Source organism: Tachysurus vachellii, chromosome 11, assembly GCF_030014155.1.
Source record: "Tachysurus vachellii isolate PV-2020 chromosome 11, HZAU_Pvac_v1, whole genome shotgun sequence".
NCBI lineage: Eukaryota > Metazoa > Chordata > Actinopteri > Siluriformes > Bagridae > Tachysurus > Tachysurus vachellii.
The window spans coordinates 10,025,105-10,048,565 of record NC_083470.1 but is presented as its reverse complement, the minus strand read 5'-3'; the positions used below and the strand labels follow the sequence as shown (position 1 = coordinate 10,048,565).

General features: G+C 37.0%; 2 protein-coding genes across 4 annotated transcripts in view; one reads left to right on the top strand and one right to left on the bottom strand.

The window, feature by feature from the left end:
* Nucleotides 1-233: 233 nt before the first annotated feature.
* Nucleotides 234-3,024, bottom strand: mrpl55 (mitochondrial ribosomal protein L55). The gene is made up of 3 exons (XM_060882425.1): nt 2,864-3,024; nt 1,211-1,412; nt 234-490 (listed from the first exon to the last, which is right to left on the bottom strand). The coding sequence occupies exons 1-3, from the start codon at nt 2,905-2,907 to the stop codon at nt 338-340; spliced, it is 399 nt and encodes a 132-aa protein (XP_060738408.1). The 5' UTR covers nt 2,908-3,024; the 3' UTR covers nt 234-337.
* A 3,062-nt stretch (nt 3,025-6,086) lies between these two features.
* The window catches only part of bcar3 (BCAR3 adaptor protein, NSP family member), a 70,633-nt gene continuing 53,258 nt past the window's right edge, over nt 6,087-23,461 (top strand). For 2 of the 3 annotated variants that reach the window (XM_060882407.1, XM_060882406.1), the window contains exons 1-3: nt 6,087-6,235; nt 13,259-13,405; nt 22,760-22,874. In XM_060882407.1, coding sequence (XP_060738390.1) covers nt 6,140-6,235; nt 13,259-13,405; nt 22,760-22,874 — 358 coding nt within the window. In that variant the 5' untranslated portion in view covers nt 6,087-6,139. Of the gene's footprint in view, nt 6,236-13,258; nt 13,406-17,432; nt 17,578-22,759; nt 22,875-23,461 lie in introns of those variants that run through there. The other variant, XM_060882408.1, reaches the window with a different exon arrangement.

Sequence of the window (23,461 nt, the reverse complement as noted above, 5' to 3'; positions counted from 1 at the left end):
TTTACTGTGATATTGCCTGTGATGGACTGATATGCAAACAGAACTTAACAGGACAAATTGGATTTTAGATATTCCAGATTAGGTCCTGTGATCAGAAAAAGTGTTGTGTCATTTACAGCATACTGATATCATATCACACATTCTAAGAGCTTTGGTGGAATACTTTGTTTAGAGATTAGCACTACATCATTCAACTAATATATATATAGGCAGCAAAATGAGAAAAAGAGACATTAACTTTTATGAACCTTTATTGATTTGATAATAAACAAAAAAAAGTGTAAGTTCTGTTCATTTAAAACTGTGTAAATTTGCTGACTGAAGAAAGCTGATCTGTTCATGTTTTTTTCCAGAACTTGCTGTAGTCCTCCAGTTTAAAGTCATCCTCAAACTCATCATCCCTTCTTTTAGCCATGTCCTTCTTAGGATCCCTCTTTCGCATCCTTGCCTTTCTCTCCTCCTCTGACAGACTTGTAATGTCCACAGGCATCTGAAACACATGACAAAAAGTGGAAAATGTATACAATTCAATAGAAAGTTTGTATACCTTTCTCCTTCAAAACTAATGACATTAAATAACCCTCATCACAAGGAAGAAAAATGGTCAAATCATAAGATCTTAATAAGAACGTAATATTGTAATGAGATACTAACAGTGACATTAATCTACATAACAGTAATATTTATATTTATTCATTATATAAAACAAACTTTTATACATAATTTTAAGAGCTACTGCTGTCTGTTTATATGTGTGTAAATTTCTCAGGCAATTAAAACATTAGCAGGATTTTCTGTTTTTTGGGCATGTGATCTTGCCTTTAACCAGTTTGATTTTTTTAAACCTTAAATTAAGATTTAAAGTAAATGTGCTGCCTATTTAGACACTTTAACAAAGCCCATTTTAAAGATATTAGAGCGTTTCAAAGGGATACAAACTTTTGAACTTTTTAACAAACTACAAACTGAATAAAACTGGTATATAATATGAATTATTATTATATTTTTCTCCACGCAGTAGTGTTTGTCTTCTAATCAGAAGGGATCCATTCAGGGAATTCAGGGTCCACCAAGCTACCACTGCTGGGCCCCTGAGCAAGACCCTTAACCCTCAATTGCTGAGTTGTATAAAATAAAAATGTAAGCTGCTCTATAAGGGTGTCTGTCAAATGCTGTAAATGGAAATGTAAAATGAAGCCACTGCACTAACCATTATAATTCTCCGAGGTTCTTTGTATCTGATATTAATGGTGGAGCCGTCAGGACGCACGAGCAACACCGGGTACATGCGCTCGTATTTCTGTCTGCTACAGCGAACCACAGAAGATTTGTTTGAGTTTGACTGAGTGTTTGTGGTGTGAAACGAAGACATGGCAAGCAAACATCTCTGAGATATCACTTCCTGGAGACACCTAAAGTGAATGAAATATCACAATTAAACAAACATACAGAGAAGGAAAACAGGAGCATGTGAATGGGACATTGGTGTTATTAATGCAGAGAGAATGTACTAAAGTGGATAAATAATTCTAGGTTACTGATTTTAACATAGTATACTGTCTAAACTGTGTGCATGCAGTTGCCTTATTTGTATACTGTATGATCTGAGACAACCATATTAAAAATAATTAATATAATTCTATTGTTATATTGGTATAATTAAATAGAATAATTCATCAGTACAGTGATTATGTTGCTATTTTGCTGTTTCATTCCTCTCAAACCACAGCAATTTACAAATGATTGACAATTTGTACTTTACTTGCTTGCTTTTACACAACATTTACTATATATTAAGTTATGTAACATTTAATGCTGTAAAATGTCCACAAAACAAATTAATTCTTGCTACAATCCAGTCAACAACAGCTATATCTAAATTAGAATAACTTTATCCACAGCATGCACTCCATGAGCACTTTATTAGGAATACTATACTTATACGGGGTATTCTCTCACTTTGCTTTAAAAACAGCTGCAATTCTTCATGGCATGGATTTTTCAGGTGCTCGTTCGTGCAGTAACTATGCACTATTGTGGTGAGCAGAAAAGCATCTCTATTCCATGTACACAGAGGACACTGACTCACCAAAACTAGACAGTTGAAGACTGAAAAACTAGACTGAACTGATGAATCTCAATATCTGATGGTGAACCACATAAATTAATACCAATTATTCATCACTTGAATAATTGGTATTAACAAGCTCAAAGTGTGCCAAGAAAACATTCCCCACACCAATTACACCACCTCCACCAGCCAGGACTGTTGACACATTGGTGGTTGGCTACAAGGATTCATGCCTTTGGTGCCAAATTCTGACCATATTGTTTATATCTCATCAGATATTGAGATTCATCAGTTCAGTCTAGTTTTTCAGTCTTCAACTGTCTAGTTTTGGTGAGTCAGTGTCCTCTGTGTACATGGAATAGAGATGCTTTTCTGCTCACCACAATAGTGCATAGTTACTGTTGCCTTGTCGGATAAACTGCTGCTTACTGGATATTTTTCTATTGTTCTAACTCTAGAAACTGCTGCCTGTAAAAATCCCAGCAGATCAGTAGTTATAGAAATACTCCAACCAGCCTGTCTGGCACCAATAATCATGCTACAGTCAGTTCACTAAGATGTCATTAGCTGAAGCTGCTAGTCCGAATCTTGTTCTGCTGCAACATTGCTGGTTAAATAATTGCATGAATGGGTGTAACTGAAGTTAAGAAGGTTAAATATTGGGGTCCATTTAAACTGTGATCTTCAGCTGTACAGCTGAATGTTACTCTGTCACTGACACTGCTGTGTTGTTAGCGTGCATGTGCTAAGCTAAGCTAAGCTAAAAGCAGTGTCCTGCGTTTTATTACTCACCTGAACACACTCCGATGACACGTCTTTATTTTATTCAAAGCCATATTTATAAAATAACACGCACTTTTTACCTTCTACATGTACAAAAAAAAACTTAGAAATCCATACAAAGGATGGATAAAAGGTCAACAGTGTGTAGGTGTTCGCAGAATCCCTACCGTGCAGAAACAGTAGTATGGCGCTACTTGGTTCCTACGTCATCATCAATACGCGTTGTATTCTTATTGTCTGCTTAATGAACAAAATAAACAAAATCAATGTGCGTTTAAACAACAACAACAACAACAGCAACACATATTTGCACTCTGACATAGTACTATTACAGAAATATGAGTACTATTTAGAAATGCTCTACGCTTTGATTTTGTGACACAGAAATCAAAAGCATATAATGAAAAGATAAAGCTCAAAATTGAGTCACTACTCGGTGAAATATTATTCAAATAATTTTCGTTATGCTAACAGCCCTTGCTTGTGACGTGTTAGAACTAAAACTATTTGGTTGCGAAATGTTTTCCTTTCTCTTCCACTAGAGGGCGCAAAAAACTCTTAATGAGAACAGATGCAAGCTAGTGGTCTCTGTTAGGAATGTTAGAAAACCTTTTCAGTACAAAACAATCTACATAAAAGAGCCCAAACCTTTTCGACTCACAAACTTTGACTAGTTAAACTGTGTGGATGTTGTTTTGGTAGGGAAAAGAATTGTGTTTAAGCTGCAGGGGGTTTTGTCTTTCTTTTAAAACACAAATAATGCATGCATGTTTGCACACTATATACAAACTCTGTCTGGAAAAAAAAAACTTTTATGCTTTGTAAAAAATATTATACACAAAACAGATGTCTGTTTGTTTCTGATACAAGCAAAATAAAACAGTCAAATTAAAATGATGCCTTTATCTTTTTTCTTTCATTTCTGATATTTTCCCCCCCTCAATTTTAGAGGACACGTAATTTCAGAGGACACGTGTAATTTCAGAGGGCATTTCCTGGGCAATGGAGAAGATCTATTTACTTTGATGCCCATTTCTCTTTTGTCATGGTTCAAGCCAAACTTCTGTGAAGCCACGTTCAAATGAATCAGTGACCTTACTCTGGCTTCAATTTGTCATCAGGATAATTTATCATTGTTCCATGAAATAGTGTGCAGTCTCAGTTTCAGCGGGTTTTGGCAGCAGGGGGTTTAGAGAGGCTTGGCCATCAGGCAGGTGAGTGCATGTGATAAATGATGGCTGTAGGGGAAAAGGGACATGGCTTGTAACTCACAGATGGTGGACACGGAACAAAAAGACAAGGGGATGAGGATAGACTTCACAGTGATTTTTCCCCACTTTTTTCTATCAGTATGACTTAAGTCTTTGTCTCTATGTGAGAGACACATACTCTGAAAATTAAATTTACTTTGATTTCAGAACATTCCATAAACAACACAAATTAGAGACATCATAAAAGCGAAACAGGTATCACAAATTGTTTAGAACTGATGGCACAGATATGTGTGAAAAGAGATGTGTGTATTTTATGGGACAGTGCAGTTTTCTCATGGTGCAGCATTTCACTAGGAGCTTGTCAGGGCAGGGAGATCCATGGGCAACTACACACATACAGACACACACACACACACACACACACACACACACACACACACACACACACACACACACACACAAAAGCTAAAGCATTAACTGAGCATTAGAGTGACATACTGTGTATTGTCAATTCTATGTGCATTCTTCTTATGCTACTTATTATTAGGTATCCAGATTCTGGGACCCTTTATCAGCACTCATACAAGTTCCAAATAGCTGAAGTAAAAAGCAGAATTTACAGCAGGTCCTGTGCAGTAAGTGGGTGCTTTTTTTCTCCTACTCCACTATAGAAAAATGTACCAGCAACAATACGACATTTGTGTTGCATCTCACTGGATCCTTTGTGAGACTATTTGCACAAACTCCCTCTCTCTCTCTCTCTCTCTCTCTCTCTCTCTCTCTCTCTCTCTCTCTCTCTCTCTCTCTCTCTCACTCTCTCTCTAACACACACACACACACACACACACACAGTAGAGACACTATGCCTTTGCCTCTCATGTCATATACTACAGGCAGAGCATCAATATTTGCAGCTCCAATTAGGACATGCTGTAGAAGAGAAATGCCTGCTTTTGTGCTCATTGTACAGTTATTGTGCTCCCGTGAAGCTGTCTGTAAATGCCTGGGATCAGAGGAATGCAAAGGTGTGACACTACTCACTCTCATCTTTTAACATAAGGGACAGACTTCATAAATTAGGCATTTTCCTAAAATAAGAATGCTCCTGCTGCATTTATTTAGACTTGATACACTGTCACACTGTCACACTAATGTTCTCCACATTAGTTTCCCCCTGGGTGCTTTGGTTTCCTTCCATAACAATGCTGGAAGCTGAATTGGCAAACATGAATGTGTGTGTGTGTGTGTGTGTGTGTGTGTGTGTGTGTGTGTGTGTGTGTGTGTGTGCCGCCTTGCCTTGTGGTGGACTGACATCCCATCCAATATATTCCCACCTCATGACTCCGGCTTAGGTGCTGGATCTCCCATGACCCTGAAGATGAAGAGATCTATATATACACTATACATGTGTATGCACATTTTCTCTGTATAAATCCCAATTGTACATCCATTTGTACATCACTTAAGTATTTTCAGCTTGACGGATTTCATGCAACAAAGAAAATAACATGATGGTCACATCACAGGCTCCACATAATTTACAGAATTCAGAGAAAATCAAAGCACATTTATTTCTTCATTTGGCTTTATAGGAGAATAGGCATTGCTTATTGAACTGCAAATGTATTGATTCATTTCGACACTGACACACTATTACTGGCACCATTCAAATGAACAGATATTCATATTTAGTTATTTTACATTACTTTATTGGCAACCTAGATTGACAGTAAGATACAATACAGCCTAGAATATATTTCTTTTCCAGTGCATATACTGCATATTGCTTTATAATGAAACCAAACAGCATCCTAATTAAATATCAATAATTACAGCTGAATACATCTACAGTAAGCAGTTTCGCAGTGCATGGAACACACACGCGCGCGCGCGCGCTCACCGCGCAAGCACAGCAAGCGTGTACAAACCGTATCGTGCGCGCGTGAAGGGTCGCAGGCGGCGCTGTGGAGGAGTGCACGTGCAGCATCTCTGCCTCTGCCCTATTCAGGTGACTGAGAGGGAAAAGCGAGCATCATGATGATGAACCGACACCTAGCTGTGTTGTGGCTGGATGATTGACTGCAGCAAAGGAAGCAGATTTCGGTGCAACGGAGTAACAGAGTTTCGGGTTGGATCCAGTCTGAATCAGAGTGCACAGAGCATCACTGTAAGTTCAGCGAAAACTAACTTCTTTTTAATATAATCTCTTAATATAAAACACTTTCCCTCACCTCGATGCATCAGTTTATGCTAAGATATTCATTGCATATTGCATGTTCTCACACAATAATAACTGCACTGCATTTCAGGACTGCAAACTCCATGTCAGTAATGGCTTCAATTCAATAATGTCTGCGTGCCATATCAGTATTGATAGTAAATTGCATTTAAGTAAAGATTGTGTTGAATAGCAGCATTAAGGTTTACAGGTACAGTGTAAGTATTGCATTTGAATACATCTGACCGAGTAAAATTAAATTAAGGATTTGAAACACATAATGCTTGACACACTTACTGACTTGATATGTTGCTTGAATATATGTTTATGCCAAGTTATAATTAATGACAGAGAAACACTACATTCTGCCTAAGTATCCAAACAGTGCATGACTGGACTTGAGATTTCTGCATAGCTGTATTTATTACAGTGGTTGTGCTTGTAAGAAATGTAATGTAGGATTTGAAGTATATTACAGTGTACTCAGGACAGAAATGATATGCCACCGATAGAGTTTCAGAGTAACGGGAAAGGGCCACTTGCTCTTCTAATGTTGAGTGATTATTGATTCATGGGTCATAAAAAGGGTTAAAATATTTACCTCTGTAGCCTATGTGTATGTAAAAAAAAAAAAAAAGAAGCTTTTTTGTTTGGTTGTTTTTTTTTTACATAACCTGATGGAGGAACCCCATGTGCCCTTGATCAAAGTTCTGGCAATAGATCTTGACTGCAGTAATGCCCCATTGCTTTAAAAAGCTTCCATTACAGAAATGACAATCTGTCTTGCCAACTGACCAGGACTTTTTGAACTTGATCCGAGTTCAGTTTAGACTGGCTTCCAATCTCTAAGGAGCATGTGCAGGACAGGTAGATAGAGAGGCATTTGTTGCACTCGGTTGCAATTTGGGGTCATAATGGTGTGGCAAGGTAGAGATATGGAGCGAGACATGAGGAGTATTTAGGCTTCAGTCTTACCACAACATTAAGGCATGCTGGCAGCATTTTCATTCAGTCTCTTTCATCATGCCAAAACCTCAGCACAGACATGCACACCCAATATGCGATCACAGGGTCAGCAGGTCTTGATATGTTGTTTTCTACTCAGAGATATTGGACAGAGAACAATAGAGTGCAATAACTTGTGTGTGGTGTGAGAAGATTAACACTGGTTAATACACTCTATTGTAGGATACTTAGGTGTAGGTCTTGATCTGATCATTACCTTTTTCCAGCCCTAGCATATCATGGTCTGGCTCATGGTGGTTCCAGATGATAATCTGAGACCACTGCACAAGGATGGGATTCCAGGCCACTGCAGGTCACGGTGTGTATACATATTTGTAGAGGCTTATTTTTAACTTCTAAGCTACCTGCTGCCATGTTTTGGGGAGGTCACTAAATAGTAACCTGCGAAAAAGTGTGTATAAGCATCGCCTGTGATGATCTGGCATCCCACCCAGAGTGTATTTCTGTGCTATGCCTATTCTTTGGCCTAACTTTTTGAATACCGTGTCTTTAAATGTCATATTCTCATGTTGTGCATTTTTAAATGAACATGGACACATTCTCAAGAAAAGAAAATGAAATTGATTCCTTTGCCCTAGTTCACAGGAAATGATTTCTTTCATAGTTTCTTCTATAATTAACCTTATGATATGAGTGAGTCGAATGAATAACCTTTTTTATTTTTATTTTGCATTGTGTCACAAAGATCTATCAGATTTAAAGCAGCAGTAGAAAAGGCTATTGGGAACAATGGACCAGACTACAAAATGTTTCTAATGTAATTTGCATTTTTTAAGATTTTATTTAGTTTCATCACCATATATGCATAATTCTAAATATAACCTATTATCTAAAGTCCCTTCTTAGACTCAGAGTGTGACATCTGTACATAAACAGTGATTATAGTTTAATTAGTGTATGAACATAACAAGACACAGGCATACTTAACATTGTGTGTAACATTCTCTACCATGCACTCTTTGAACCTGGGGCCTCTTGCCAGTATTTACTGTAACCTGGACAGCTGCAGTAGCAGAAGAATCTGGCACCATATTTTTTGAGGATGAGTCAACAGCTGCCAGAGAATGTGGGATTCAGTCCTGGGTTGTTTGCCCCATTACAGGCCTGGAAGGCATATTTTAAACGGAGAAAAACATTCCTCTCTCAGTTTATTATCCATAGTTAACAAGAGAAAATGAAACCTTCTATAGATAGAGGTGCAATGGGACGAAAGAAAGATTTTAATCATTATGGTCATCATCTTGATCATTATCGATCTACTTTACAAGGGAGATCAGCTTACCTCACAGGCTTATATGCTTCATATAGTTCCTTTAATTATCTCGTCCTTAACTGAAAATCATTAGTGTTTTTTATGAACTGTACTTTGTTCTTGTAGTTGTTGTCCAGAGAGTGCATGAAGTGAGCTGTTATCTGTCTCATTGCAAAAGAATCACAGAGGGAGAGGAGAGAGAGAGGACGGTGCCTGCCTCCTCTGCAGCTCCCAAATGTCGAAGCGTAGGTCAAGTATCTCTTAAGCTGGTGTAGGAGTGATTGTAGAGAGGAAAAAATGAATTTACCTGTTACCAATGAAACTCAGGAGCAAAAGTACTTCGTATAACTAACTGTTATATTGTGTTATACTGTTATAATACACTGCCTATTTATATGTCACACTCTCCCCATTACCTGCTAAGTGCTTTTGTGTTCGTTTGTTTTTTGTTTGTTTTTTTACATTTAAATGCATTTGAAGTCACAACTTGGTGTATAGATGACATATTAGTTGGGTGCATTACCAAATCGTGTTCATTTATTTCCTATAACAACAAACCCTAATGTGATATTTTCCGCTCTTATTCTGCAGCAATATGCTAACGATTATTATTTTATTAAATGTTACTACTTATGATATTGAAGCTATAAACAGGCCAAGACATTTCCACTGGCAGAAAACATTATGTTAAACTTTAAGTTAAACTGTAAACTAAAAGTTACAGCTTTACCTCCAATTGTTACAAAGCTCTAGCACTGGAAACTCCTTCCAAAAATGCTAAAGTAACCCAAACATACCGAAAGCCCCTTACAGAAAGCCTTATCATATAAATGATTATACGAAATCTCTTTATAATCCACCGTACAACCCCTGTTAACATACATTCATGTTAATTTAAAACTGCCATTTCAGTGATATAACTGAAAATAAATCACTACCTTATATCCAAAAAGAATCTAGCATTAACAGTTATTTGGTATAATACAAATTCGACACTACCATGAGGCACGTCAGTGTACTGGCTAAGAAAAGTAAATATTGATGTGTAGCACTTGAAAGAAAATCCTTCCAGGTTCAGGTTCTTAGTGTTGCAGGAATGAAATTCTACAAATGCAGAAAAAAGTTTACTACCCCTGCCTAGGGGAATAAAGCAATAAAAGAGCTACATGCAGCAGCAGGTACAGGAGTATTAGGATTAGGATTAGTATTAGGTGCAATGCTTTTACAGTTTAACTACCTGTATCTGTGCTCTACAGACCTGAAACAATTTATTTACAGATGATATCTCACTTCAGCTTAGTCTGAGTAGTGCATAATTGCAAAAATAGCAGAAAAGGACATCTGTGATTAGGCAGATTTAAAACTGATGGTTAAACAGTGAACGTATTTCCTTGAAAGGAAAAGATTTTTTTTAAGTAACCATTAGAGCCTTTTACAAATGCTACAGCTAATATATCTGAACTCTAATGGACTGTGAGGCATGTGGAGGGAATATAGTGTGGATGAGAAACCAGTCCATTGCAGGACAGATACACACTCATCTTTACTTAGTGGCCATTTAGCATAACCACTCCACCTTCTGTCATGTATTGGGGTGGTGGAAGTAATGTACAAAAACTCCACCCAGACAGTAACACAATTTCAGCATTAATGAAGTACATATAGTTCAGAATATGAAATATTCATCACTTGCCTTTGTTACAGAATAGCATGATGTGCAGCAGTTTTCAAAACACACTCATGTTAATATCAACTAATCAAGCTTTTTTTTTTTTTTAAATAGAAGTAAGCAATGACATGATTGAATAAAGTGGAACTGAAGACTTTTTCCAAAGTATGCGTGATCAGGGCTTTACAGAAATGATCCATGCATATAAATGACATTGCTTTTCGTGGATATGTGTAAGTCTTTGTAGGCAAGGACATACAGATGTGACCTTAAATGTGATTAATATATAGGTTACCCTGGCAAGAAATGCAAAATGTGGCTTTTAAGGGAATTGGATCGAACTGTTGCATGTGCACGCACACACACACACACACACACACACACACACACACACACACACACACACACACACCAGCTAAGAGTCCATTAGTTTCCAATACCTTCATCATCACCACACTTCTTTATGTAATGAATAGTCTGATGTACCAGTGACTGGTGGCTGATGGGTGAAGCACACGTTAGTGTGGCAGTTGTGTAATGCAGTATTGTAATATTTAATACTTACATATCTGCATGCAGTCTCTTAAAGTAGATAAAATAGCTTCTACTAGAAAAGCAACATTAAATAAGATAACTACTTAGTATTCAAGTGGTATCTCAGTGCTTAACATGTTGGACTACTGAATGGAGGCTTGTGAGTTCAAATCCCAGGACCACCAATCTGGACCTTGAGCAAGGCCCTTAACCCACAACTTCTCAGTTGTATAAATGAGATGAACGTAAGTTGCTTTGGTGAAAGTGCATCTGCCAAAATGGCATGAATGTAAGTATATTCAGATTGCTAGCTAGTTTAGATAATGTTAATAAATCATATTAAATCTTTTGTATAATTTGGTTTCATACGCATACGTCTATTTGTCTTTTTTTGTGTGTGTTATGTCTTATAAGTGGTTTTGTAGTCACAGGTGTCATGTTATGTCTGATTTTGTAAGACCATGCTGACTCACATGACTAGAACAAATTATGTTGGTTTTCTAGCTTCAACAGACAGATTAATCCTGGTAACGTAAAGCTGGTGTGACACAGGTGGGTTAGTGTAGGGAAATTCCCTAAATTAACCCAGTCGTGTTTTTTCATGCAACTCCTTGTAATTGAAATGTATTAATATGTATTTACAAAATCACTTAGTTCATACTGAGGGGTTTGTTTTAGAAAAGCTTCTCTGGCAATTTAAAGTTCAGAGCTAGAAGGATGGATATGGCTTGATTTTTAATTTTTTTTTTTTAAAACAGAGAATCAAATGTAAATAATTGCAATATAAAGATATGCTTTCATAGAATATTTGTTGATTGGACAGGGATTAGTATTTTTTGGATTTGACAAAATTTATCATAAAATACTTTAAAGTACTATCTCCACTTAATGTTATATGTTTTCTGATACTGACCAGGATCAAATAAAAGTTACTAAAGATGAAAGAAAAGTAAATGAACGAATGAAAGTAATTCCATTCAAATTAATGAATTACCACTGTACTAACACTGTTCAGTACAGCAGTGTGTTATATAATGAGCACTGCTGAGACACCAAATTAACTAACAATTTATTGGCAGTCATGCTCTGGAGTATCTGCATTTGCTCACATGAGCAAAACCAGTAGCAGTGAAGAATGTTGGGAGAAGATTAGTCGTTCTAGTCATGGAAAACCCATGCAATGCACATTTTTAATGAGTTTTCCTTTGTCTGACTCCTGATTGTCCTTGTCAAGGGTTAGGTAATTGCTTGATGAGTTAAAACAGGTGTTTTAGATGACCATCTGAATTTCTAATGTCTATAAATGATCTGTGCATGTGATGGATTAGAACATTGGATGATGTACTTCTAGCTGCCAAGGTGAAGTTGTCCACTAACACACGCACACACGCACGCACACACACAGTTATCTAATAACTCTAATGGCCATCTTGCACATTTTGCCAAGATATAAGAAGACATTCTGCAGCTTCATCTCATTTTTAATGCAACGGTTCCTCAGCATTTTTTGGTCTTGTGTTAAAAGTGATTTGTGTCAGTGCATGGGGGAAATATAAGCTTTATTTCTTTGGCCTACAAGATAACAGTTCCAAACATAATATGTCTTATGTAAAAGAAACCTACTACTGATGTGACAGCTGATTGCCTGGAGTGCGGAAGAGAAATACAGTAGAATTGCAAACCTGTCATTATTAATCTTGTAGACAGACAAAAGCTGGTCTGTAAAGTAATTAGTGTCTAGCTAAGCACCATCAATCTGTAATATCAATGCATTCACAAGGAGCCCACACACATACCTGCATACACTGATACTGAAACACACAAACACATATCACAGAAATGTTACAATTTTAAGTACTTTGTACAACCATGTAGAGCACGGCCCTTAACCATGTGTTCTCAGTAGATGAGAGTGTTTTTGAAACAGTATTGATGACTGTTTGAGTTTTAAGTCTCCTCTTATAACCACCCTGGCTAAGGTTAAGTTTTGACCTTAGATCCGTTTTCTTCTATTTTATGTGAAGTAAAAGCACAGTGCATATCTTTTATCATGTCTGGGCACAAATCCAATCTTTGCACTTTAATCCCTAAAATAACATTTATTGAGCTTCTGCATTATCTCACGTACTTGATGTTAACTGTACAGATAAAGGTATAGACAGCAAGATTCCTCCACCCACCACCCACACACCTAGGGCATATGCCCTTTTCTGAATCCAATTGCAAGAGAATGAGATATTGTGAAGTGAAAATAATATGATTCCTTTTTTCTCCTCCTGGTTATAGATGGTGGGGTGCAACAGAGTCCACATATTTCTCTTGTATTAGCTAAGTGGGACAAAAACTTCCTTCTACTACCTTCAAATGTCTTTCCTGTCTACACTGCAGATAAAACTCACAGCTTTTCCTATAGCTTAACCTTTCTACACCTTTCACATACATCTAACAAAAACAACTTCTAACATGACTGAACCTTCTAACCCTTTCTTAGACTCCAGGCTGCAGGCTGTGTGAAGAGGAAGGATTTGTGTGTGGTGGACGATCTATCATGAAGCACTTGTCCATTTCTAAATGGCTCAGGCAGCTTGGTCTACCGCAGTACTGCACATTATTTGATGAGGAATATGATGGAGTTGAGGTGAGTTGCCCCAAGCTATATGTATACAGTTAATCACAGTGTGTGCAATCTTTTGGAAGACTTATTATATATTAGATCATCTGAAACTCTTATTGCTATAAATGCCTTGAATTTCAGTGCTTGCATTCGGTTTACTTTTGGCCTAAAAATTGTAATTACAATAGATATAAATCTACACATCTTTATTAGATGGGAAGATAAATCTGACACACAATACTATACTTTCCATCTTTAATGAGACCAAGTGTTAACCATGACCGTTACTGAAAAATACTGACTTGCTGAAAAATATAAGCGGTATATAAGCGGATATAAGGCTTTAAGTAATATGCACTGACAAAAGACCAGGACAACCCATTAAAGTTGATGCCAGGACAAAGAAAATTTATTGAGGGAGGCTACAAAAAGCATCCAATAAAATTAAAGGAATGTCCAGCATCTTTCATGTGACAAACTCCTTTATTCTGCATGGTTAAATGTAAATGTTTTTAGTGATCCAATCAAAAGTGGACACTGTGACAGCTGTGACAGCCATTCACACCTGGCATTGGAAAAAAAAATCCTTTATTTATCACATTTACGTTACAGCACAGTGAAATTCTTGGTTGGGGTTAGAGTGCAGGTTCAGCTATAATACAGCACCCCTCGAGGGCCCAGTAGTAGCAGCTTGATAGTACTAGGGCTTGAACCTCAAACATCTGATCAACAACCCAGGTCCTAAACAATCTGAGCTACTACTGCCTTAAATACTGCTACTACTTGAATTCTGATTTCATGCATCTTTTCTACAGGAGAACGGGTGACGCATTTGTTAAATCAGTTTTTAATCATTTGCCTTTAAAGTACTTTTTTATTCTCTTATGGACAGCATGCATAAGGTCATCCTTAAAAAATTCTTGTTTGCCGTATCCCGACCGACCCTGTCAATTTAGGACCGACTCAATTTTTTATTTTTTTATTTATTTATTTATTTTTTTGCGACCGACTTGCTGGTTGTAAATTTGCGTTAAGACCGACCTTTTTTTTTTTTAACTCTTCAAACAACTAATACAAAAGCAATAAAATAATATTAATTATATTTTAGTAAGTGGGGGCACGGTGGCTTAGTGGTTAGCACGTTCGCCTCACACCTCCAGGGTCGGGGTTCGATTCCTGCCTCCGCCTTGTGTGTGGAGTTTGCATGTTCTCCCCGTGCCTCGGGGGTTTCCTCCGGGTACTCCGGTTTCCTCCCCCGGTCCAAAGACATGCATGGTAGGTTGATTGGCATCTCTGGAAAATTGTCCGTAGTGTGTGATTGCGTGAGTGAATGACAGTGTGTGTGCCCTGTGATGGGTTGGCACTCCATCCAGGGTGTATCCTGCCTTGATGCCCGATGACGCCTGAGATAGGCACAGGCTCCCCGTGACCCGAGATAGTTCGGGTTAAGCGGTAGAAGATGAATGAATGAATGAATATTTTAGTAAGTATTGTAAATATATAAATTGCCTAGGCCTACATACAAACGAAGGCTATGTTCTTTCTTTTAAATAAAAACCCGTGTCTTCATCTATGTTTACACTATTGGTTAACGGATGTCACACTATGGCCTGTGCGTTCACTTCATCTCATACTCTCATTCACTGCCAGAGTCGACGGTTCGCGCTTGGTAATGATGGCTGCAGCTGCAGTAAACAAAATGTTCGCGGTCACCGTTCAAACAAACTTGTTTGTGGTCTATATAGCCTGCAACCAAAATATTTTTAAGGATGGCCTAAGTTAGTGCCAAGACAGTTAATGCCAAGAGTGCACAGCACCTAAAGGTTTGGCAAAAAGACAATACAGCTCATCATTCATACTGTAAAGCATGGTGATGTTTATATCATGATTTGGGACTGCTTCCCTACAGCTGGGACAGGGTCTCTAGTCATTGTTGATGGGATAATTAATCTATTTTGGTATAACACATGCTGGCAGAGTCAAAATGTTGAAGAAGAATTTCACCTTACAACATGTTAACAACCTAAGACACACATTCATGTCAGCCAAGGAATGGTTTCAGGCAAAGGAAGATCAAAGTCTTGGAATGACCCAGACCCCAGATCTCAATCCCTTAGAATACTTGTAGAATGACTCAAGGAGAGGTATGCAGAAAGAGCAAAGTTTTTTTGCAAGGAGTAATGGGATAAAATTTCCAGGTATGCAGAGGTTCTTTACAAAATCTTATTACAGTATTAAATGCTGGGTGCTACCATAATGTACTAGTAGGAGTTGGACACTCATACACTCAGGATTATATGTTTTTTTTATTTGAATTACTCTCAAATTAAAATATAAATTGTCAGAATGACTATATCTTGATTTCTGACCTTATATCACAAAAGCCTACAATTTGTAGAATGGTCTGTAAGGGTGTGACATTTTATACATTCTGCTTCTTTTGTTTAATATTCAACCATATTTGGATCAGAATAATACATGGGATTTAGTTAATGGAGCTATCTAGAGAGAAAAAACAGGCAGTTTCACACAACCATAGATCTGGAAGGTCTTATCTTTCCATCCAGCTTACATGCAACCAGGTACGCACAAACACAGATTAAGGAAAACCTTAAAACCGTTTTTTTTTTTTTTTTTTTTTTACGAGGTATTAATATATACTGCCAGCCTCTGCAGACATCCAGCTAGATTACTGTGCTATCTCTAGACAGCTTAGAACAATCTTACTCCAGTATGAGTGAAATCTGGTAGCAAGAATTTGTTCATCGTCATTAAGTCTATCAGCAGCCAACACTTAAGAATGACAGACATTTTTTTACCTGTCTGCTTAATCTTCATTCATCTCATCATATCTCTGAGCTTAACCTGTAAAGTGAACTCTCACTCACAGTTGGAATGCGCTGTTGTGATGATGGAGCCATCCAGAGATTGTAAACAGTAGCAAGCAGTAGAATTGGCTGACCTCATCATGCACACACACATACACACACAAATACGCACACTCCGACACATACACTCACACACAAACATACTTTACGGCTCCTTTTTGACATTCACTGTGTTAAGAGCTCATTCCACTCAGCCATCATTGAGACAAAAGCACAAGTGTTCAAGTTTAATGAGTTTGTTTTTCTTGGCAGTGTCAAGGCTTGTGGTAGGAGAAGTCCACGCTCAGGCTCAGTAAGGTGATTTATAAGGAACAGATTATTGCTGTTACATTGATGTGAAAGAAAATCATATGCTCTCGGTTTGCGTAGTTTTTAGGTCTCAGGAAGTTTTTACAGAAAAGTCAAAAAGTCCAGACAAAGGAAAAATGTTGTGCTCGTTTCAGAGAAAGTGTCATCATTGCAGCTTTATTTCACACATCATTTCTAGCATATGCACATTTCTGCTGTATGTCATTTCTTATATATGCAAAATTAAAGATAAAACATCCCCTTATGATTCATATCAATACGTATATAACTGATTTATTCAACTAATAATATTCAGTGGTTTGGTTTAAAGTGGCTGTGGATACAAAAATAATTCAGATTTTCAGTTCAGTTGTAGTTGCATGTGTTTGAATTCTCTGCAAACCACAACTTGTTTTCTCCTGCCACGCTGAAGCTTTAAGCAATGTCAACACCCAAAGTTTACTTAACCCCAGAACACAAAGTGGTTTCAACTGGACCAAGTGACATCTGGTTGTTATAATAAATGGCAAGGCTAAAATCAAATATTTATCAATGAAAGATTTCACAAGTGTTCACTTTTTCAAACAAAAAATCATTAAATGCACATGTCTGTCATCTGCTACAGTATTTTGTATAATTCGTTCTATCACTGGATAATGTGTGTTTAGTTTATTCATTTTTGGTTTCTCATGCCACAGGCATTTTGGAAAAAAATCGATAGATGAGTAAATAATCCACCTTATTCACCTTCACTCCATCTGAGACTGTTTTACACAGCTGTGCTTTTGTGATCACTGCTGGTGTCAGCAACAAAGAGATCATTTTGCTTAGGGGACATTTTGCTGTTTGGATTCACCTGACATGGCGGACACTGAAAGAATGCACTAATCTACACTCTGGATTAGGAAGATTTTAATTACAAACACAATTCGGTGTATTTTACTTATGAGCAGAGGCTGCGCTTTAAGACATTTATTTATTGCTAATTATTAAGCGTCAAGAGTCAAGTCAAGATTCAAGGCAAGTCAAGAGTCAAGTCAAGAGTTAATCTGTAGTAAATGAATGTAATGAATGTAAAAATTTAAGCTTATATTGATATATTTTTATCTTTGAAAGACAGGGAGTTTAGCATTGCTAGCACATTTATACCACTCGTCCGTGCCTGGATTGTACCATTATTAAAAAAACAACTTTCATACTAAATCAGAATTTACTGAACTCTCAGGGTTCCTAGATAAATACTGCTGATTTGAAATGTGTATAAATATAAGCTGTGATAATAGCAAAAACATTTAGTTACCACGCTGACATCATGAGCAAATGTAAATACTCTTAAATACAGTTTATTGAAAAAAGAGTTATTATTAAATAAATAAGGATTATTAAAGGATTATATTATAAAGTGCTGACATGGCCATGGAATTGTTTTAATTTTAGGTAGAAACTATATTTATTACATATTCAATAAGACAAATAAAAAGTGGTCATGATTTTGCTTACTTTAAAAAAGACATAATCAGTAAAAAAAACAAAAAGGAAAAAAGTAAGTAAAAAAAAAGTAAGGCCTAGCAAGAAGTAAAAAAAAAAACACAAAAAAAACAAGGACGTTTGTGGGGTTTTTTCTCAATTCGGAAAAATGGCTCACTCAGTACTCCTGGTTCCTCTTTGTCTGAGTCAGAGGGTTACTTTTAGCAGGAGAGGCTGTCAGCTGCTGTCTGTGCTGCAGTTAGTCACTCACACTAGTCAGTACAACCCGTATAATACTCATTGTTTTTGACCAATGCCATGTTTTTTTATTTTATTTAATTTTTTTTATGACAGTCATGGTTCATTGTTCGGGCAATGAAAGACTTCAATGAAATGCAGAGGCTGAGCAGTAAATTTTGACGTATGACGCATTAGCCTCTACCACACACATACACAAATGCACACAGACACACACACATCATGTCCATATTTACACTGAGGACCAGGTGGTCTGTGTATAATGCCCTCGTAAAAAAAAACATTTCTCGCCCTAACAATTTACAGTAAACTCTTTGAATAACCCTTTACTGTCCTCATTAAAGCTCATCCACAGAAACAATTAAAACATTAAAAATAACATTATTAAAACAGAGCTGACTTACAATTTAAATGAACTTCCTCTATTCACAACTACAAGCTCCCATTTTGAAATTATATGCTGCAGTTTGTTAAACTCTTGATAAAAGCACAGCTGATTTATGGACTTCTTATCACTTCTGTAATAAATCTGCAGCACCACATAGCAAGAAGCAAAGTGCTAATGCCCATTACTGATCCATTACTGCAGGGTTCAGAATGGGAGAAAGAAGAAAAGCAGATGCGATTTTCACCTGGGTGCAAATAAGGATGTGTACTGTGCTCTCAATGTGTACTGTGAGTGTGTACTGTGCTTGCCTCCTGGTTTTAAATACAGTAAAGTTGCAGCAAAAAACAGTTGCTAAACTTGCTAAAACAGTTTGCTACTAGGTTTACACAATGCAAACATTTTTGCTATGTAAGCAATGTGTAAAATATACCAGGAATCTTATAACCACTGTGTAAATATAACTGGTGTTAAACATTTTAGCAAGGAAAAGAACTGCAAAGGTCTAGTGGTGATATGATCAATTACAGTGTTGTAATGTAACGGAGTACAAATACTTCGTTACTGTACTTAAGTAGAAATTTCACGTATCTGTACTTTACTTTTCCTACATTTCCTAGATAAAATGTATAGTTTTACTCCGCTATATTTCCACTAAGCATCTTCGTTACTCGTTACTACAAAATAAAATCAGAAGAAATGTGTGGACTGCAATAAGGGAGGTTTGGCGAATCACTGCTTTTAGATTGCATTACGCTCCTCAGGCTCTACGGAGAAGCACAGGCACACGCAGCGTGCACACGCAGTCAGAGCTGGAGACATTTACCTATAACGTCAATCGGCGGAAAGCTGCAAAGACGGCAACCAAAAGCAGTGAAATGTCACTATTCTTATTACCAGAGTTGTAGCACAAACAAAATATTAATGCAAACAAGCCATTCAATACTAAATAAAAATAACATTTATTGATTTGGTCTTTGTCTTGTGAATATTTTTTTATTAATGACTGCATTCACAGGACACACTGTTTGTAGAGAATGCACACATACATGAACTGATTTGATTCAAGACTGGCATCATTACATCATGCATAAAATTTTGGTGTCCACTTTTGCCATTTAATAATACCATAACTTTTGGCTTACTATGTAGTCATATAATATATAATATAAAACTCTTCTTGTTTTAAATTCTCACTGAGGGCTAAGCCACCTAAAGATGAAATCCTAGAACCGCCCCTGATCTTATGTCTACCGAAAATCACTGAAATTTTACTTTTTACTTTTACTTCAAAAACTTAAGTACATTAAATAACAGAAAATTACTTTTGATACTTAAGTACAGTAAATATCAGATACTTTAAGACTTTTACTTAGTAATATTCTAAAAGGTAACTTTCACTTCTACCAAAGTCTTTTTCTAGTACGATACTTGTACTTTTACTCAAGTATTGCTTTCTAATACTTTATACAACACTGATCAATTATATAATTGTATGGCAAAGTTTTCTTTGTTTACTGGAATTAACTGTATTGTGCGGTCAATTTAGTCAGGCGCAGCATGTGCAGCAGCTACTGGAAGAGTACATGGACTGAGAAGCCCATGTAAGATTAATGGTAGAGAAAAAACACTCCACCAATTCTTGATAACAAAGCAATGTATTACAAATGTCCTGTTTAGATTATGGAATCTGAAAAAGTGATACGGAGTAAAGAGTGATCATGACAAGGTCGTAGCTTGGCCTGTGATAAGTCCAGCATTACTAAGAGCTACCTTGCTGCTTCTAATTAGCTAAAGAGTAACTGGGAAGTATCAAGCTTTTGCCACATACTGAAATGTTCAATCTTGCTAGGCATTTTTCTTCACATTGAACAACAGAAATTGGACACACATTTACAGGACACAGGCACATACATGGAACTGTACATACAGGGTTGGAAAAGGTAGTGGGAAACAATACTCATTTAAAGGTGGAAGAATACAAAATGTACAGTAAGTTTAAAAAGACTAGTTACTTTTTAAACATAGTATAAAAAGGTTACAATGCATTTTAACTGCTGAAATTAAGCAGTGCCATGTTTTCAAGTGGAGTCTAACTTTTATTTCTAACCTAAAACTGTTATAAGTAATGAAATGAAAACATAATTCAATCATTTTAAGTTTGCTAACGAATTAATCTGAAATAAAAAATAATAATAATCATGTACATAACTAACATTTACCATTAGATATTCATTTATGCCGACTACTAGAATCAATTGTAATTTAAAATGGCATTAGCAAAGAAAACAGGCTTAGTTAAATAAAGCCAGGTGATGTTATCAAATTAGCAACATATGCTTTTTCAAATGAAATAATTTAAGGGCCAGAAGTAGGGCCAGGGAACTCTTCCTCACCTTCAACTTTGCAGTCTAATCCATCAGTACTCAGATGCAATAGCTTTATGTAGCTAAACATACATTGTGCAGCATGAGCTTGCAATAGATGACAAATTGTCATATCCTTAATAGTTCTTAAGACTGGTGAACTTGATTGGATGGTTGAAATGGAAATGGAGAGAAAATGTATGCAAGTCTATTGTACAGACTCATTGGCTGGAATAGAGAAGAAGATACTTTCAGTGAATGAATGAATAATACATTTGATTCTCATATATACACTACAGCACAGTTAAAATTCTTTCTTCACAAATCCCAACTTTGGTTGAGGGCAGAGCGCAGGGTCAGCCATGATACAGCACCTCTGGGGCTTGCTCAAGGTCCCAACATTGGCAGCTTGGCAGTGAACCCTTGGCTTGAACCCTGATCCTCTGATTAACAATCCAGGGCCTTAAGCACTTGAGCCACCACTGCCCCCAGAATTTGCCCCCAAAAAAGTACTTTGATGGCCTAAATAACAATGTAAAGAAATATAATTAGGTATGAGTACAATAATTCAACTTCAATAACAATCAAGTAAAATATAAATAACTCAAAGTGATACTGGTGTATATCAACAATCTACACTCACTTGCCCCAGCATATGAAATTCTAAAAGCAGGAAGCGTAATCACCGAAAAAAGCTTGCAATTCAACTTTGCATTACTTCAACATTAGATTAAAAGGCAGTAAAAAGACTTAATAATTTCATTGCCAGTTCTTTTGAAGTGTCTCTTATCAGAATTGATTGCACCAAAAGAGAATGAGTTGCATGTTGGATTGGGGCTGGTTTTAATGATCGCTTGTTAAATGCGTCTGTGATCTGCGAAAGAAAGCCGATACACAATGGACCCTTACCAGCATAGCATGTTATCTGCTCCTTCTGTCTTTATTTTCTAACCCAACAAGCCTGAAAACACAGAACATGATGAAAGAAGGGGGGAAAAATGAGAGAATAGTTGTTGATAGCAAAGATTCAGCTGGGTTGTGACGGGACTCGTGGGGCTCGTGAGATAAGATGCACAATGAGGCTAATGCAGCATACATCTGTTTCTCTAGCATAAGATCAACAACACTTACAGCTCACTGCACTATTCTGTTATAACAAAACCTACAAAGATAGCGTGAGACCCTGTGCAAGTGATTTCACACATAATGTTATGATGTACTTAAGCCTGTAGGAATCAAACAATTAAAATAATAAGACTCTTTGGACTTGGAGTATTTGCATTAGAATGAGTTGGGAAGTTATTTCAATTCAAAATTAATACTTGACACGAAGATTTTACAGTTTATTCAACTATTTTTGATGTACATCTGTTTGTATACTAGAGCAAATGCTTGAGCATTAAGACATGCACTCTATAAATGCCTCAACCAGCATTAAACACCTTACTAATTACAATTAATCTCCTCTTGTTTTGTCTCACCAAGGAACAAAGATAGTCAGAGAATTTCATAAACAAAACAGCATCCATTTTTCTAATCGCAGGCAGCAAGAATTTACCGATGCTGGAACATAAACAAGGTCGGAGAGGCAGGACACATGGAAATAATGACAGACCACCAGCTTAACTTACTCATTTAGCAGGTTCAAAAACTGTGATCAGGTGTAAGTGGTGCATGGCACCAGGTAGACTTCAATAACCCTATACCATTCATCCATTCCCTGTAGGACCTGTTGCACTTGACAGAGATGGACTTGTTGGAGTTGGGGGTTCACAGTCGACTCCATCGCATCCACATCCTCTCAAGCATCCAAGTTTTGCAGGAGCGAGAGGCCAAAAGAGGTCAGTGTCAAAATCAAGCCAACACTTGTCTCCACACATGAGTATGAAGGTAAATCTAGACGAGTGTTTCCAAGGCAGTTACCCTTTTAAATTGAAAATACCTCGAGAACTTCATAGTTCAGTAATTGAGTTGGTGGGATTTGACTTTCATTTCACTGCCTATCAGCCAGTTTTCATCAGTATTGTCATTCATTGCAGTCCTGGTATCTGCAGTGCAGTGGAAAAACATCCATGGCATATCCATATATTTTCAATAACGCTTATCCTATGCAGGGTTGGAGGAAGCCTGGAGTATTTCTCAGGAAACTCCCTCCCAGTGGCACAAGGTTGCGGAAACCCTTGATGAGGTGCTAAACCATCACACAGCACAATCATGCAAAAACTCTCACACCTATTTACAATATATGGACAATTTAGAGATGCCAGTCAGTCTACCACACATGTCTATGGACTGAAGCAGGATACAAGAGTTCCATGGGGAGAACATGCAAAATCCATGTACACAAACTCTGAGGTGCGAGGCAGATGTGCTAACCACTAAACACTAATGCCAATACAAGAATGACATTTTAAGCCTTTCTCTATTT

Coding starts and splice junctions, on each gene's coding strand:
- mrpl55 (XM_060882425.1), bottom strand. CDS start 2,907: ATGGCTTTGAATAAAATAAAGACGTGTCATCGGAGTGTGTTCAG. Junction 1,413..2,863: donor TGTCATCGGAGTGTGTTCAG/GTGAGTAATAAA, acceptor CATTCACTTTAG/GTGTCTCCAGGAAGTGATAT. Junction 491..1,210: donor AACCTCGGAGAATTATAATG/GTTAGTGCAGTG, acceptor CATGTGTTTCAG/ATGCCTGTGGACATTACAAG.